At 41.3% G+C, this 18,914-nt stretch overlaps 1 protein-coding gene across 1 annotated transcript; it reads left to right on the plus strand.

The window, feature by feature from the left end:
- The first annotated feature begins 2,287 nt into the window (after nt 1-2,287).
- LOC140889513 (uncharacterized) lies at nt 2,288-3,966 on the plus strand. The gene is made up of 4 exons (XM_073297229.1): nt 2,288-2,381; nt 2,476-2,562; nt 2,664-2,691; nt 3,666-3,966. Exons 1-4 carry the CDS (start codon nt 2,288-2,290, stop codon nt 3,964-3,966), a joined length of 510 nt encoding a protein of 169 aa, XP_073153330.1.
- Nucleotides 3,967-18,914: the final 14,948 nt, after the last annotated feature.

Raw genomic sequence — 18,914 nt, forward strand, 5'->3', positions numbered from 1 at the left:
GTGAGCAGATTTTTCTATTGTCTTTGGGCTGTCCGGGAGTCTAAGTGGTTTAGTTTGTTTGGCCCATTATAAAAATGTCAATACTGGTCACAAGAGTATTTTAAGGTGCGTTTGAGGTGCCGGTTTGAATGGGAAGTCTTTTCAATTTTAATAGGATGAGTTATGGATTTTATGGGTTAACCGCTCAAGTTAGGCCCTTGTGAGCGTAAACTTAATTGGAAGGAGAAAAACCTTTAAAGTGAGAGTGCTCCCCTACACTCCAATCATCCATAAAATTCATGTCATTCTATATTTTGAGTTTATGTCATTTAAATTATTCAACGCCCTTTTATTCGTGTGTGTGACTTCAAAGTAATTAAAGATCTAGTCCCGAAGTCTTTTATTAAAGAATGCATGATTAAGTACAAGTTGAAATGAGAAAAGTTAAATAAATGAAAAGTTTTAGTATGAGGCTAACTGGTTGTGACTTAGACGTGCAATGATGGGTCGGGGGATGCCCTAACTCATTTTCCAAATGAGACGTGTAGTAGGGTGTTTAACGGGAGACATCCCGGCATCCCTACAAAATTCAGATGCGTAGTACGGTGTTTAACGGGAGAAATCTCGTCATCCCTACCAAATTCTGAGGGGCAATGTGGTGTTTAACGGGAGAAATCTCGACATCCTTTCCGGCATTGTATACTATAGCCATTGATCGATCAAATTCATAGTCACAATCGAGGAGCTAAATTCAAAGTAAAAGTAAAGGATTATTGATTCATGATTATGCTTCCATCGCATATTGCTATTGTTATTACTTCGGGTATGTTATGATTTTTCCTTCTTCGTGTGAGATTCATAAGTGTACTTAGTACTATTTTTAGTATTATGAATTATTTTGAACCCTTGCTGTATTATTTAAATCTTGCTGGGCTTTTAGACTCACTACTATGCTTGGTGCAGGTGAGTATGCAGACGAGGCTGCGGGGCAGGATTTCCAGGGTCCGTAGGTGTTCGGTGGCACGCCCTCGACTGTTGCCGCTCTTTACTTTCCACATTATGTCATTGTAATAAATATACACTGTCGTATGTCGTTTCCTTTCCAGTAGCATGATGTGTTATTCCCTGCAATTATGTTGGCATGTAAACATTAAATATTTTTCCTTTCGTCTAGCGTCGAACTATATACTGTTTTTGTATGCCTTGTGCATTGTTTGTCTCGGGTTGAGGATTATCTTAAACTGCTGTTTGAGACAGGTGGTTTGTTATTCAAACAAATAGTTCATGCCAAATTTTTTTAAAAATTTTCCATATTTTCTTTATTTATTTAAATAATAGAAGTTAGGGTCGTTTCAGTTGGTATCAGAGCACGGTCATTGGGCTTGGGATGTGCCTACCTCCGAACGCTGGGACTCGTGAGATCTCACCTCAAAGTCTGTAAGATTTAAAATTTTGCTATCTTTGACTGTTTAAATGTTGAGAATAAGAGTTTTGAAGTATTTTGAGTATGTAAAAGTTTAAAGAAACCTTTTTCCTTTAGGCATGAAATTTAAGTGTTGGAATTTGAACTTGCGTACAGATGGCCCCTCGTCGCTTGCGTGATCTTGAGTCGGCACCACCGCCACCTCCACCACATATGGATGTTGGGACTCAGGTGCTAGCTGGCTTAGCCCGTATCCTTGAGCGACATGTGGATGATCCGAGGGCTGGACTTGGAACTGTTTATGAGAAATTTAGGAAGATGAATCCAAAGGACTTTGTAGGCACGACTGATTCGCTCATAGCGGAAGGATGGATTTGTTCGCTGGAGGTGATATTTCACTATATGCAGTTGGAAGATCCAGATCGAGTGCGTTGTGTTGTCTTTCTTCTCCAGGATGATGCTGCCCTCTGGTGGGAGGGAGTTGAGAAGACTGTGGATCTGGCTACCCTACCTTGGGCTGAGTTCAAGAGACTTTTCTTTGATAAGTATTTTACCGCGGATGTGAGGGCCCGTTTGAAGATGGAGTTTATGAGCCTGCGACAGGGAGATCTATCAGTGGCTCAGTTTGTGGTGATGTTTGAGAGGGGCTGCCACTTTGTACCCTTGATTGAAGATGATGAGGCAGAGAAGCTCCAGCACTTCATTGTGGGGCTACGACCCGCTATCCGTCGGGATGTACTTATGTGGAGCCAGCCGACTATGCTTCTGTGCTTAGGCGAGCTTTGAGGTCTGAGCAGACATTGAGGGAAATCAGCGCTGAGGCACAGAGTAAGAGGTCATTCCCAGCTCATGGCTAGCAGCAGCAGCAGGGCAAGAGGCCGTACCATGGACCACCGCGTCAGCAGGGGCACCAGGCCCACAGACCTCAGAGGCATCAGTCCCACAGACCTCAAGGGCATCAGGCCCAGAGACCCGTTAAGTATGCGGTATTTTCCACAGGGCTCATTTTGGAAAGTTCTTGATGAGAGCAGGAGTTTGCTACAAGTGAAAAAAACCAGGACATGTGGTTGCAGATTGTCCAGAGTTCCGAAGGCCCACGACTGGACGAGTTTTCGTGATGCAGGCCGAGGAGGCCAACCCTGATACCACCCTGATCACAGGTAATGCTTTAAGCTTTTAAGTTAAATTGATACCTTAAATTTATTTGTGGATTTATGTGGTAAACTGTTTTAAGTGAGAATTTGGTTGTACTAAGTGCTAGATATTCTTGAGATTTTTGAGGAACTTGCGTAAGGTTTGTGTGTTATTGCATGATTTTGTTGGTTATTAGTTGCATGCTTAGAATCATGGGAACTGATTGTGTGACGCCCGGGGCTGAGGAGGCAGGGAGTGATCGCCGGTGCCAAGAGGTTTCACGGACAATGAGCGGCTCCTGAAAGGCTTTTAGGCGGAGGGAGACATGAATGAACCGATTCTGCCGGAATGAGAGGGATTCTGAGACTGTGTAGGTATAGGACTGCATAGTTGAGGAGAGCTTAAAAAGATTTCATATGTACTGCTCATATCAAGAAGGTGCATCTTCTTTTCGGGAGCTCATCACATAAAAACTCTAAAGTTAAGCGTGCTTGACTTGGGGCAATTATAGGATGAGTGACCCCCTGGAAAGTTTTCCAGGGTGCGTGTGAGTGAGGACATAAGCACGCTGAAAAGACCCGTCTTGATACAGTGGGTCGTTACAAATGGTATCAGAGCCGACCTCTCTTAGTACGGTATGGTTCGGGGACGAACCAAGCGGAAGCTGGTGGGCATGTGACGCCCGGGGCTGAGGAGGCAGGGAGTGATCGCCGGTGCCAAGAGGTTGCACGGACAATGAGCGGCTCCTGAAAGGCTTCTAGGCGGAGGGAGACATGAATGAACCGATTCTGCCGGAATGAGAGGGATTCTGAGACTGTGTAGGTATAGGACTGCATAGTTGAGGAGAGCTTAAAAAGATTTCATATGTACTTCTCATATCAAAAAGGTGCATCTTCTTTTCGGGAGCTCATCACATAAGAACTCTAAAGTTAAGCGTGCTTGACTTGGGGCAATTATAGGATGGGTGACCCCCTGGGAAGTTTTCTAGGGTGCGTGTGAGTGAGGACATAAGCACGCTGAAAAGACTCGTCTTGATACAGTGGGTCGTTACAGATTGCATTAGGATGAGCATAGTTTTAGCTTGTGGTTAGGAAACACAAATCCTACGTTGTAACTGTGGTTTTTGCAGGAAGAATCTTAGCAGCTGGTGTAGCCACCAAAGCTTATTAGACTCGGGGGCTACACATTCTTTTATCTCTGAGGCGTTTATGCACAAGTGGGGAATTCAGCAAGAGGAGTTGTCGGTGGAATTCTCAGTTATTATCCCGTCAGGGGAAGAGCTGACCACCAAGACCTTGGTCATAAGTCTTGAACTTCAGTTGCAGGGTCAGACGGTGGATGCAGACCTGATAGTGTTGCTCATGCCCGAGTTTGATCTGATTCTTGGGATGGACTGGATGGTGAAGAATGCAGTGGTTATTGATTTTTAGCAGAGGTCAGTGTTGGTTAGACCGGATGATGTTGTGCCTTTTTGGTTTGAGGCAGCTAGGAGTCGGAGGAAGGCCAAGGTCATATCCTTTCTACAGGCGAGACAACTTATGATGGGGGGATGTGAGACATTCTTGGCGAGTTTGACCTTGACAAAAATGCCAGTTGGACCCGTGATCACAGATGTGGATGTAGTCCGAGATTTTGGAGATGTGTTTTAGGAAGGCGTTGCAGGTATTCCGCCTGATAGGGAGATTGAGTTCTCTATCGATTTGGTCCCGGGTACCACGCCAATTTCTAAGGCACCATATAGGTTTGCGCCTACGGAAATGAAGTAGTTGAATAAGCAGATTCAAGAGTTGCTAGATAAGGGTTTTATACGCCCTAGTTTCTCTCCATGGGGCTCACCGGTTCTCTTTGTGAACAAGAAGGATGAGAGCCTAAGATTGTGTATTGATTATCGGGAGTTGAATGGAGTGACTGTGTGGTAAGTGCATTTTGTGCACTTAATTTGTATATGGTTTTACTTGACTTTTGGAATTTATTGGTAGATATTGCGTGAAATTGTTGTTGTTTTTGTGTTTGTAGGAAGTTATGGACTTCGATGTGTTCAAGTGGAAATAAGCTTAAAAGATGGAAGTTTACAAGGAAATTCAAGAGTTGGAAAAGAGAAGAAAAAGGCTGAGTTTGAGCTAAAGGGGCGCCCGCCCTATCCCTAGGCGCGCCTGCGCTGTTATTGAAGAATCTAAGAAGAAAAGTCGAGCTGAGGGCGCGCCCGCGCTGACCCTAGACGCGCCTGTGCCGTTGAAGAATGTTCAAAAGTTTGTTTTGCGAATTGAGAGCACGCCCGCCCTATTTTCTGCGCGCCCGCGCCGTCGTTTGTTTGGAATATTAGAGTCCGACTGTTTATGGAAACTTTGGGGATATCTTTGGTATTATTTTGGACGATTGTTAGGTCATATTTAGGGTATTTTTCTGAGTCAAAAAAACTATCTATCAGCCGCCAATACACACAATATTCTAGAGAGCACTTTTGTGAGTTTGTGGAGTTGAAGAATTGAAGATTGCTTGGAACGAAGACGAAGACTTTTCGACCGGACACGGAAGAAAGACTACGGCTTTGTTTCTTCTTTTTATTTTCTTTTGATTGTTGAATTATGCTTGAGATATTAAACATTATTTTGTTTTTATTGAATTCGAGCATGAACTAAACTTTTCTAGTCTAGAGGTTGACGTAGCTTGGTTGATACATATTCATGAATCTTTGATTTTAATAAATTGAATTTCTATAGATTAATTGTGTTTCTAGAATTGAATGTCTTCTTAATTTACTGGCCATAAATTGAGTTGTTATATTTACTTAGAATCGTTGCTCGGGAGAGGGGATTTTGAGTAGGATCAATAGAAATTACACTATTAATTGTTTATATAGCTCGGGAGAGTATATAGCTTTAATAGAACCTTTAAGGAACATCATTTTACACATATCACTACATCTATATTTTTAATAGGGATATTGAAATCGAATTGTAGTTGATACACTTTATTTGTTGCTCGGGAGAGGGGAATAGAATAATCTAAGTGTTCTTGGTTATTAATCGAAGGAAATTCATAAAATAGATTAATTAGGATTGAATATTGTCGAGACCAAGTGAAATCAAAACCTCTGGACTATTTTTCTCTGATTGATAATTCCTCGAAATTTATGTGTGTGTGAGCTTGATAATTTCTCATTATTTATTTTATTTATTCTGCAAAATTCTCGAAGTTTGATTTTATAGATAAAATTAAGACTATTTTAATTACAAGTATTGAATATTTTCATTTTACTCCATGTGGGATCGACACTCTCTCTTTCATTATACTAAAACTTGACACTCGTACGCTTGCGAGAAAATTTTCACAACAAGTTTTTGGCGCCGTTGCCGGGGAGTAATTTTGATTATTTTTTAGTCTTGTTACCAATTAGTCGAAGTTTTAATTTAGAGTTTTCTTTATTTTGATTTAAGTACTAATAAATTGTTATTGTTCTTAATTGCAGTTTATGCGAAGATCTCAAAGTGCGAATTCTTTGCTCTTTGATCCAGAGATTGAATGAACTGCAATAGCTTTGAGAAAAGCTAGGAGAGAAGAACAATTAAACATGGCTGTAGAAGATGTCAATGAATTGCCTTTGGTGCCAATTAGAGATCATTTCAAGCCAACGATCCAGGCTCACTATTCTGAAATCGCTAGAGGGACAATAAATGCCAACAACTTTGAGTTGAAGCCGGCCTTAATCAACATGGTTCAGCAGAACCAATTCAATGGAACTGCCAAAGCTGATCCTCACTTACACTTGCGCACTTTCTAGAGATTACTGATACTGTTAAAATAAATGGTGTTTTTAAGGATACAATATGCTTACGTTTGTTTCCTTTTTCTCTCAGGGACAAGGCACGGAGTTGGCTGCAGTCATTGCCACTAGGACGCATAACAACTTGGGAGGGCATGGCTGTGAAATTCTTAGAGAAATTCTTTCCACCATCCAAGGCAACCCAGCTGAAGATTGAGATCAGTACCTTTCAACAGCATGATTCAGAACAGCTATACGAGGCATGGGAAAGGTACAAAGATTTGTTAAGACGTTGTCCTAATAATAATTTTGCCGATTGGGAATAAATAGAGTTTTTCTACAATGGACTGAATGCGCCTACAAGAATGTCTGTGGACTCTGCTGTTGGAGGTACCATATTTGCCAAGGACCCCATTCAAGCTTATGATATGCTGGAACAGATGACTATCAATAGTTATCAATGACCATCTGAACGTATGGGAGTCAAGAAAGGAGTGTACAGTATGGATCCTCTTACATCCATTACTGCACAATTATCTGCGTTGAGTACACAAGTTGCTTCTCTGAACAAGGTGAATATCGCAGAACCTGCAGGTGTATCAGTTGCCATAGAAGAATCTTATTTACATGAGGAAGCTCAATATATCAATCCCAGAGGCTATGGAAATTATCGAGGTAACCCTCCTCCTAATACTTATCATCCTGGTTTACGTAACCATGAAAACTTTTCTTATGCCAACAACAAGAATGTGTTGAAACCCCCTCCGGGATTCAATACAAATCAAGGGGAAGGTAAAGCGTCGTTGGAAGATATGGTGTCTACATTTGTTACTGAATCTAACAAGCGGATGTCGAGGACTGAAACTCGAATGGACAGCATGGAGACACACATGTGTAGTTTGGGAGCTATGATGAAATCCATGGAGACACAGATTGGACGGCTTGCAAATGCTTTGAAGGATCAAAATAGAGGACAGTTTCCCAGCAATACTGAAGTGAATCCAAAAGAGCAGTGCAAAGAAGTTGAGTTGAGAAGTGGGAAGAAGTTAGAAGAGAAAGAGCAGAGCAAAGCCAAAGAAAGTGAAGAACCAGTGACTGAAGAAATTGTGGTTGAAGAGCCCAAGAAGGAAGCTGAATCTAAACCGATGTACAAGCCACAACTTCCTTATCCACAGCGGTTTAAGAAGAAGGCACTTGATGAGCAGTTTTTCAAGTATCTAGATATCTTCAAGAAGATACACATCAATATTTCATTTGCAGATGCCTTGGAACAAATGCCTAATTATGCAAAATTAATCAAAGATGTAATGTCTAAGAAGAGGAGATTGCAAGACAACGAAGTGGTGAATTTGACAGAAGAATGTAGCGCAATCCTGCAGAAAAAGTTGCCAAAAAAGCTGAAGGATCCAGGGAGTTTTACTATCCCTTGTTTTATTGGTGGTTCTAAGGTAAATAGAGCTTTATGTGATTTAGGAGCCAGTATAAATTTAATGCCTTTTTCTGTTTACAGGACTTTGGAGCTTGGAGAAGTCAGGGCGATCACCATCACATTACAGCTGGCTGATCGGAGTATCACATACCCATGGGGTATTGTGGAGGATGTTTTGGTAAAGGTCGATAAGTTCATATTTCCAGCAGACTTCGTGATTTTGGACATGGATGAAGATGAAGAAACTCCCTTGATTTTTGGGAGACCTTTTCTAGCTACTGCACGCGCATTGATCGATGTACACAAGGGAGAACTCACACTTCGAGTTGGTGGTGAAGCGGTGATTTTTAATATTTATCACACCATGAGGGGCCCAAATGAGGTAAGTACATGTAAGAGCATTGAAATTATTGATTCTCATAACTCTTTTTCATGTGCAGGAATTACTGATCCGCTCGAACGATGTTTGGTGGCGGACAAGGTGGTTGATAAGGAAGAGGATTGGGAGTTACATGAACAAAAAGTATTCCTAGACAGCGCTCCGAAAGAAAAAATGGTGAGTTCTAAGGAATCTGAAACATTGGAAAATAGTGCACCAGAGGTATCCCCTGAAACTCATGATCTGAAAGCATTGCCTGCGCACCTATGTTATGAATTCCTTGGTGAAAATTCTACTTGTCCTGTTATTATATCTGCTCATTTGTCTGCTATAGAGAAAGATAAGTTGCTGAGAGTTCTGAGAAATTTTAAAACCGCTTTAGGATGGTCAATTTCTGACATTAAGGGTATTAGTCCAATAATTTGCATGCATAAAATTTTGATGGAAGAGTCGTATACTCCTTATGTTGATCATCAGAGACGGTTGAATCCCGCCATGAAAGAGGTAGTTAAGAAAGAAGTTCTAAAGCTATTGAATGCGGGAGTGATTTATGCTATTTCTGACAGTAGTTGGGTATCTCCTGTTTAAGTGGTGCCTAAGAAAGGTGGGATTACTATGGTTAAAAACGAGAATAATGAGTTAATCTCCACACGTACAGTAACTGGCTGGCGAGTATGTATAGATTATAGGAAGTTGAACAAAGCTACTCATAAGGATCATTTTCCACTTCCTTTCATTGATCAAATGCTTGATAGACTTGCTGGTTATTGCTATTACTGTTTCTTAGATGGTTATTCAGGCTATAATCAAATTGCTATAGCACCGGAAGATCAGGAGAAGACTACTTTTACGTGTCCCTATGGCACGTTTGCTTTCAGGAGGATCCGTTTGGACTGTGTAATGCACCTGCAACTTTTCAGCGGTGTATGATGGTGATTTTTGCAGATATGGTGGAGGACGTTATGAAAGTGTTTATGGATGACTTTTCAGTATTTGGTTCCTCTTTTGATCATTGCTTGCATAATCTGTCTCTTGTTTTGCATAGGTGCCAAGAAAAGAATTTAGTTCTTAACTGGAAAAAATGTCACTTCATGGTTCAAGAGGGCATTGTCCTTGGACATAAAGTGTCATCCTATGGATTAGAGGTGGATCGAGCCAAAGTGGTTGCAATTGAGAAGCTTCCACCTCCAAAGAATATCAAGGGCATCAGAAGTTTTTTAGGCCATGCAGGGTTTTATCGGCGTTTCATCAAGGATTTTTCTAAAATCACAAAACCCCTGTGTAATTTACTTGAAAAAGATTCTACATTCATTTTTGATGATGATTGTTTGCAGGCCTTTGAAAAGATCAAGACGACATTGACCACAACACCCATCATGATTGTGCTGGATTTGAAGGAGCCCTTTGAGCTTATGTGCGATGCTAGTGACTATGCAATGGGCGCGGTATTAGGCCAAAGGAGAGATAAGATTTTCAGAGCTATATATTACGCCAGTCGCACCATGGATGCTGCACAGTAGTTTTTACTTTTGATAAATTTCGTCCATATTTAATTGGTACTAAAGTAGTTGTTTATACTGACCATGCAGCAATTCGCTACTTGTTTGCCAAAAAGGATGCCAAGCCATTCTTGATAAGGTGGATTCTACTTTTACAAGAGTTTGATTTTGAGATCAAGGACAAGAAGGGCAGCGAAAATCAAGTTGCTGATCACTTGTCAAGATTGGAGCTAGAAGACGTGAAGGAGGAGGAGAGCATAAAGGAATTGTTTCCGGATGAACAAATCTTTGAGGTAAGTTCCTTTATTCCATGGTTTGCTGATATTGCGAATTTCTTGTCTTATGGTGCTATGCCTCTAGAGTTGAATAGACATCAAAAGAAGAAGTTTTTCCATGACGTTAAGTTCTACTTGTGGGATGATCCCTATGTTTTCAAACGTTGTGCCGATCAAGTGATTCGGAGATGTGTGGCGGGGCAAGAAGCAAATGAAATTTCGGAACAATGTCATTCCTCACCCTATGGAGGACATTTTGGAGCCACCCGAACTGCTGCTAAGGTACTAAAATCTGGTTTTTATTGGCCTACGTTGTTTAAAGATAGTTATACCTTGGTGAAATCATGTGATAAGTGTCAAAGAACGGGAAATATTTCGAGAAGACATGAATTACCCCTCACAAATATTTTAGAAGTAGAATTATTTGATGTGTGGGGTATTGATTTATGGGTCCCTTTCCCCCTTCTTTTGGGTACACTTATATTTTATTAGCAGTTGATTACGTTTCGAAATGGGTGGAAGCCATTGACACCTCGACTAATGACGCTCGTGTTGTAGTTAAATTTTTGCAAAAGAATATCTTCACGAGGTTTGGAACTCCACGAGCAATAATCAGTGATGAAGGTACGCATTTCTGCAATAAGATTTTTAATACCTTGCTCACTAAGTATGGTGTCAGGCATAAGGTGGCGTGTGCATACCATCCGCAAACCAATGGCCAGGCGGAGATCTCTAACCGGGAAATCAAGCAAATCTTGGAGAAAATGGTTAAGACAAATCGGAAAGATTGGGAATTTAAGTTAGATGACGCCATTTGGGCCTACCGCACCGCTTTCAAAACGCCCATTGGGATATCTCCTTACAGGCTGGTTTTTGGTAAGGCATGTCATTTACCTTTGGAGTTGGAGCACAAGGCGTTTTGGGCTATCAAGAAGCTAAACATGGATCTCGAAGCATCAGGGGAGTTGCGGAAACTGCAGTTGAATGAATTGGATGAATTTCGAAGTGAAGCATATGAGAATGCCAAGCTATACAAAGAGCAAACAAAGAAGTGGCATGATAAAAATATTGTGCATAGGGAATTCGAAACGGGTCAGAAAGTTTTGCTATTTAACTCTCGTTTGAAATTATTTCCAGGGAAGTTGAAATCGCAATGGTCAGGGCCATTTCTCGTTGAGACTGTTTATCCACATGGTGCCATTGAATTGCGATGTACAGATGGAAGAGTTTTCAAGGTCAATGGGCAGAGATTCAAGCACTACTTTGGCAATGAAGTACCACCCGCATCCAGCGCATTGCTTAATGATCCCAACTAAAGACTGGTGCAAGTCGGGTTGCAGACTTTAAACCAAGCGCTTTTTGGGAGGCCACCCAATTTTTTTTTTTTAGTTTTTGTTTTTGCTTTCTCGTTTTCATTTTGTTTTTTTGTTTTTACTTTTAATTTTGTTGTTTTGGAAGTAATTTGGTTTTTTCTATGATTTTTGCAGGATTTTGGATACCAATCTCGAACCGAAGGGGCGCCCGCTCTATTAATTAGCGCGCCCGCGCCGCTCTAGCATGAAAATGGTGAAATTTTTCGAGCTCAAGGCGCGCCCGCCCCTCCTTCGGCGCGCCCGCGCCATCCCTGTATCATATTTGTGCCAAATTTTTTGAGATGAAGGCTCGCCCGCCCTTACCACTCGCGCGCCCGCCCTTACCATACGCGCGCCCGCCCCGACACCGATTTCTTCCATATAACCTACTCTTTTCTTTCCTTTCTCCCAAATCTTTTCCCTAATTTCTTGTCCACCTTCTTCCTCACGATTTTTTCCCTCTTCTATTGTTATAATCGGCTCGTCTATCTCTTCATCTCCACCCCCCACAATCTAATTTCTTTCATCATCTATTTGACGCGGGACGGTCGAACCACTTTTATCCAGGGCACGCCTCATTTAATTTTTGGAGGATTGTACATTGGGGAAGCTTTTGATTATCTACTCTTCTCGGACTCATATGGAGTAAGTCGTTCTTTTGGTACTTCTAAAAGTGTTTTGGGTGGTGAGTATTTCGAAATTCTACTTGTGCGATTCGTGGGTCTTGAAGTCTTAATTGATTAATCGATCTTTGAAGTGTGAATTCTATTGAATTGTTGCGGAAGCGGTTGTTTTTGTGTGTGGATTGTGGATTAGATTTAAGTTTGAGAAAGTTGTGATTGTGGTAAATTGGTTAATTGTTGCGTGACTTGTGGTGCACACCAAGTGTTTGCTTCATGGCACCAAAGAAGAAACAAAAATCTGTTTCATCCTCTTCTCATGATAATCTGGAGCCTGAGCCGCAGCGTTTCTGGAATGAGAGTGCAGAACAGCATTATCAAAATTGTCTAGGCAAAACGATATTACCGGAGCGTGGGTTTGATACGACATCGGGATTTGGGAATGATGAGTTTTTGAGTACAATTGGTAGGGCTGTGAATGGGCGTCAATGGTTAAATTTTGTTAAGCCACCTCAGGATGCAGTTGTCCCAGTCGTTCGTGAATTTTATGCGAACTTGAAAGTAAGGCACATGCAGTTGAAAGTGCTTGTCTGAGGCCAGCTGGTGCCTTTTGATGCTCACACTATTAACACCCTATACAACCTTTCGCCAGTATTTACGATGAGTATGCGGAGTACCGAGCAAATGAAGTGGATTACGCGGCGATTCTGAGCCGTATTTGTGTTTCGGGCACGAAATGGCGCATGGGCCGTGATCATCAGCCTTCTAAGTTGAAGAAGACCGAGCTAATTCTTGATGCTAAGCTGTGGTATAACTTTGTGTGTGCTCGTCTTAAACCGACTGACCACGAGCATGAGGTGACACGAGAACGAGCGATTCTTGTTTATTGTATTTTGGAGGGCAAAGCAATCGACTTGGGACAGATTTGTCAAGCAACTATTCAGGGTGTGGCAGTAGGTAAGACGACTGGCGGGTTTGCATTGCCCGCACTTATCACTAATCTTTGTGAAGCGGCTGGAGTTGAGTGGGGCCAGAATTAAGAATTGTTGAAAGCTACTGCTCCGATTGCTTGTCAAACTCCTTTTCGCATGATACCGGCTTCTGAGCACCGAACTCGCGCTGAGAGACGAGATTTTAATGAGAGAGCAACTGCACGAAGCGGCCCTGCACCCCGACCTCAAGCACCCCCTGTTGCGCCCGATCGTGTTGCTCTTCTGGAGGATGAATTGAGAGCGCACCGTCAAGAGTTTCGGACATTTCAGCAGACTACTGGTGTCTTTATGGACTACATGATCGATTTTACAGATGCTTTGCGACATCAGTTTCCACAGGCTGCTAGTTCGACTCATCCATTTCCTCTGTATCCACAGTGGCCGCCCACTTTTGACCCTTCAGGTCCGTCCCATGATGATGTCGCTGATGATGGTGACGACCACTGACGGTCGTCATTTGTGGTACATGTCCTTTATGCTTTCTTGTTTTAATTCCTTGAGGACAATGAATGTACTAAGTTTGGGGGAGTTGTGTCAGTTCTGACTTTTATTGTTTTTGTTTAGTTGCTTTTGCTTTTGTTTTGTTTTTATTTTAGTTGTTTGGTTTTTAGGAGTTGTGTTGTGTTGGTGTGTGGCTGAATTTGAGAAATTTATGTAGTTGTGTTTTTTTTGGTGAATGATGTTGAGAAATCATAATGAAATGGATTGATGGCCAATGATGTTAATTTTTGTTTTGTAGCTGAAGTCCATGACTACCTGCCTAGCTGAAATTTTTTTGAAATAAACAGAACCAAGTGAACAATTGAACTCCTATATATTTTGTGATTTTGCTTGAATCTGAATCTTGAGACAGACAAACATAAAAATGATTGAGGCATTGTTTGGATTTTTGGGCCTTGAATTTTATTGAATCAATTTATCCTTAGTTGCCCATTTGAGCTTACACGCATATTAGTACTTAGAGGTACGAGAATTCTGAAACATGTTGTGAAAATCATTGTTTACTACTGATGATTATTCCTTTCTGCACTGATTGATATTTGTATGATTTAATTGTGGATTGAGACTTGTCTAGAACTAGTTCGGACACCCATCGAGGTGAAATACGGGCAAAACTGTGATTAGGAATGATTTAGGCGATTTTTCTGAATTCGTTTGAGCCTTTCAAGCTACCTATTATTTATTTTATCCCTAGTACCTTGTTTGAACTTTATTGAAAATCGAATGGCATGCGTGTAAACGTGTGATGAAACCCGCATTCGTCATTATTTTAAGGTCCTACATTGACTACCTGAATAGCTTATATACTATTTCCTACCTTTAAGGGAGTAATTTGAATGCTAAATTATTATATTCTCATAGTTTTTATTTGTGAAAAATGGAATGGTGTGGTGGATGAATGGAAATGAGGAAGGTAGTAGAAAAGAAAAAAAGAGTTGAAAAAGTTGTGAAAAGAAAAGTTGTGAAAAAATTGAAAAATCAATGAAGTGAAATAAGTGTGAAGTTGTGAATGAAAAGGAGTTGACATTAGAGTTTGAGCATAAATGTGAATTACTCCTTATTTGAATTCTTTTCCTTCATTTGTAGCCATGAGTCAGGCCTTGCATTATAAGCTTATTAAGTCCTATTGACCGAGTCACAGTTGCCCAATATACTAATGGAGAGGGGTTGCGATAATTTAGCCTATGGACTGTTGATTGAAACTTTAATGATTATGAATTCTTGATCGAAACACGCACACACTACGTTCTTTGAATTAAACCAATTGAGTGTGGTTGTGATGATATATCCTTGAATTTGATCCTGCTCTACCATGAAAGTCCTCATGATTTGTGAATGTTTGAATTGATTTAAGAGAAGAGTATTTTGAAACGTGAGTTGCGGAGTTTATGAGTTTATGAGGTTGAATTACTTTTCTGGCTAACTTATTTTTCAAGTGTTAGTAGGACAGATATGATTGAATTTAAATTGTTTTGGAATTCCATACTGAGGTCATTAATCCATAGTCATTCTTGATGGTTGTTGTTCTTGCAATTGAGTGGAGTTTGTGTTAATTTTGCTCGAGACGAACAAAAGTTCAAGTTTGAGGGAATTTGATAAGTGCATTTTGTGCACTTAATTTGTATATGGTTTTACTTGACTTTTGGAATTTATTGGTAGATATTGCATGAAATTGTTGTTGTTTTTGTGTTTGTAGGAAGTTATGGACTTCGATGTGTTCAAGTGGAAATAAGCTTAAAAGATGGAAGTTTACAAGGAAATTCAAGAGTTGGAAAAGAGAAGAAAAAGGCTGAGTTCGAGCTAAAGGGGCGCCCGCCCTATCCCTAGGCGCGCCCGCGCTGTTATTGAAGAATCTAAGAAGAAAAGTCGAGCTGAGGCCGCGCTCGCGCTGACCCTAGGCACGCCCGCGCCATTGAAGAATGTTCAAAAGTTTGTTTTGCGAATTGAGAGCGCGCCCGCCCTGTTTCCTACGCGCCCGCGCCGTCGTCTGTTTGGAATATTAGAGTCCAACTGTTTATGGAAACTTTGGGGATATCTTTGGTATTATTTTGGACGATTGTTAGGTCATATTTAGGGTATTTTTCTGAGTAAAAAAAACTATCTATCAGCCGCCAATACACACAATATTCTAGAGAGCACTTTTGAGAGTTTGTGGAGTTGAAGAATTGAAGATTGCTTGGAACGAAGACGAAGACTTTTCGACTGGACACGGAAGAAAGACTACGGCTTTGTTTCTTATTTTTATTTTCTTTTGATTGTTGAATTATGTTTGAGATATTAAACATTATTTGGTTTTTATTGAATTCGAGCATGAACTAAACTTTTCTAGTCTAGAGGTTGATGTAGTTTGGTTGAGACATATTCATAAATCTTTGATTTTAATAAATTGAATTTCTATAGATTAATTGTGTTTCTAGAATTGAATGTCTTCTTAATTTACTGGCCATAAATTGAGTTGTTATATTTACTTAGAATCGTTGCTCGGAAGAGGGGATTTTGAGTAGGATCAATAGGAATTACACTGTTAATTGTTTATATAGCTCGGGAGAGTATATAGCTTTAATAGAACCTTTAAGGAACATCATTTTACACATATCACTACATCTAGATTTTTAATAGGGATATTGAAATCAAATTGTAGTTGATACACTCTATTTGTTGCTCGGGAGAGGGGAATAAAATAATCTAAGTGTTCTTGGTTATTAATTGAAGGAAATTCATAAAATAGATTAATTAGGATTGAATATTGTCGAGACCAAGTGAAATCAAAACCTGTGGACTATTTTTCTCTGATTGATAATTCCTCGAAATTTGTGTGTGTGTGAGCTTGATAATTTCTCATTATTTATTTTATTTATTTTGCAAAATTCTCAAAGTTTGATTTTCTAGATAAAATTAAGACTATTTTAATTACAAGTATTGAATATTTTCATTTTACTCCCTGTGGGATCGACACTCTCTCTTTCATTATACTAAAACTTGACACTCGTACGCTTGCGAGAAAATTTTCACAACACTGTGAAGAACAAGTACCCACTGCCCAGGATTGAGGACCTCTTCGATCAGTTACAAGGAGCCTTAGTATTTTCGAAGATTGATCTTCGTTCTGGTTATCACCAGTTGAAGGTGAAGGAGTCAGATGTATTCAAGACAGCGTTTAAGACTCTATACGGCCACTACAAGTTCCTTGTGTTGCCGTTTGGGCTGACGAGCACGCCCGCGGTCTTCATGGATCTCATGAACCGCATCTTCCAGCCATATTTAGATCGGTTTGTTATTGTTTTCATTGATGGCATCCTCATCTACTCCAAGGATCGAGCAGAGCACGCCCAACATTTGAGGATAGTTCTTGAGGTGCTTCGAGATCGGAAAATGTTTGCTAAGTTCGACAAGTGTGAATTTTGGTTGTAGAGTGCAGCATTTTTGGGTCGTTTAATCTCCAATAATGGTGTAGAGGTTGATCCCTCTAAGGTTCAAGCAGTGAAGGAGTGGACTATACCTAGTCATGCATCAGATATTCGCAGCTTCCTTGGTTTGGCTGGCTATTATAGGAAGTTCATCAATGGTTTTTCGTCCATTTCAGTGTCCTTGACCGCATTGACCAAGAGAGCTTTGACGTATTGAAGACAGCTCTCACGACAGCGCCAGTCTTAGCCATGCCATCAAGGCAAGGAGACTTTGTTGTTTACACGGATGCTTCTAAACTGGGATTAGGAGCAGTTCTTATGAAGCGGGAGAAAGTTATTGCCTATGCATCCAGGCAGTTGAAGGGACATGAGAGGAATTACCCTACTCATTATTTGGAGTTGGCTGTCGTAGTCTTCGCACATAAGATTTGGAGGCACTATCTCTATGGGGGAAAAGTGAAAAATCTTTACGAACCATAAGAGCCTCAAGAACTTATTCACCCAGAAGGAGTTGAACATGAGGCAGCGGAGATGGCTAGAGTTGGTGAAGGACTACGACTGCGACATTAGTTACCACCCGGGTAAGGCTAATGTCGTTGCGGATGCCTTGAGCAGGAAAGCAGCAGTGATTTCCTCCTTGTCATTGTCTAGACCTTTGCATTATGAGATTCAAAGGTTTGATTTGGAATTTTATTCTAGGGGTAGAGCGCCCCGATTATCTTCATTGACAGTGGGAACTACACTGTTTGACCGTATCCGTGCTGAACAAGCTAATGATGAGCAGTTAGTTAAGTGGAGACATAGAGATGAGGAGAGGAGTAGTGGTTTGTACTCAGTGGTTGACGGGATTGTGTAATTCAAAGGACGGTTTTGGGTGCCTGCGGGTGATTCTTTGCGAACTACGATCATGGCAGAGGCTCATGCATCACCGTACTCCATCCACCCAGGGAGTATGAAGATGTACCGTGACCTTCAGCAATTATATTGGTGGTCGGGCATGAAGCGAGACATTGCCCAATTTGTGACTGAGTGTCTGACTTTCCAGCAGGTCAAGGCAGAATATCTGAGACCCACTGGTTTACTCAAGCCGCTCCCTATCCCCGAGTGGAAATGGGAGAATGTTACGATGGATTTTGTTGTGGGGTTGCCAAGGATGGTGAGGAATTCAAATGCCATATGGGTTGTTGTAGACCGCCTCGCTAATTCGGTGCACTTTCTACCGGTGAGGACGACCTACTCCATGGCTCAGTATGCGGAGTTGTACATCCGTGAGATAGTCAGAATTCATGGTATCCTTGCCTCCATAGTGTCTGACCGAGACCCATGGTTCACTTCGTCGTTTTGGAAGAGCCTTCATTCAGCATTGGGAACGAAGCTTCTGTATAGCAAAGCATTTCACCCTCAGACGGATGGGCAATCCAAGAGGGTATTACAGATATTAGAGGATCTTTTGAGGGCTTGTGCCATTGACTTTCAGGGTAGCTGGGAGTCGAGATTACCCTTAGTGGAGTTTGCGTATAATAACAGTTATCAGGCCACTATTGGTATGGCACCTTATGAGGCATTATATGGCAGACCCTGTAGATCACCGGTGTTGTGGACCGAGGCCGGTGAGAGATCGGAGTTAGGGCCGAAGATTGTACAACAAACAGCTGAGGTAGTAGCCAAGATACGAGACAGGATGAGGACTGCTCAGAGCAGGCAGAAGAGTTACGCTGATCATAGGAGGAAAGACTTGGAATTTTCCATGGGAGATCACGTGTTTGTCCGAGTAGCTCCTATGAAAGGCGTGATGAGGTTCGGCAAGAAAGGAAAGTTGGCACCGAGGTTCATTGGACCTTTCGAGATATTGGACATGGTAGGGGCATTGGCGTATAGAGTAGCCTTGCCACCTAGCCTTGATGGAGTACATAATGTCTTTCACGTGTCGATGTTGAGGAAGTACATATCGAATCCGTCCTACATGCTCAGTTGGGAACCTCTTCAATTATCTCCCCACATGACCTATGAGGAGAGGTCCGATCGGATTCTTGGAAGGCAAGAGAGGAAACTTCGCAACAAGTCGATACCAATGGTCAAGGTGGGTTGGTTTCACCATACAGATGAGGAAGCTACTTGGGAGTCAGAGGCTGACATCAGGACTCGCTACCCGGAACTCTTT

The sequence above is a fragment of the Henckelia pumila genome, chromosome 3 (assembly GCF_033568475.1).
Source record: "Henckelia pumila isolate YLH828 chromosome 3, ASM3356847v2, whole genome shotgun sequence".
Taxonomy (NCBI): domain Eukaryota; kingdom Viridiplantae; phylum Streptophyta; class Magnoliopsida; order Lamiales; family Gesneriaceae; genus Henckelia; species Henckelia pumila.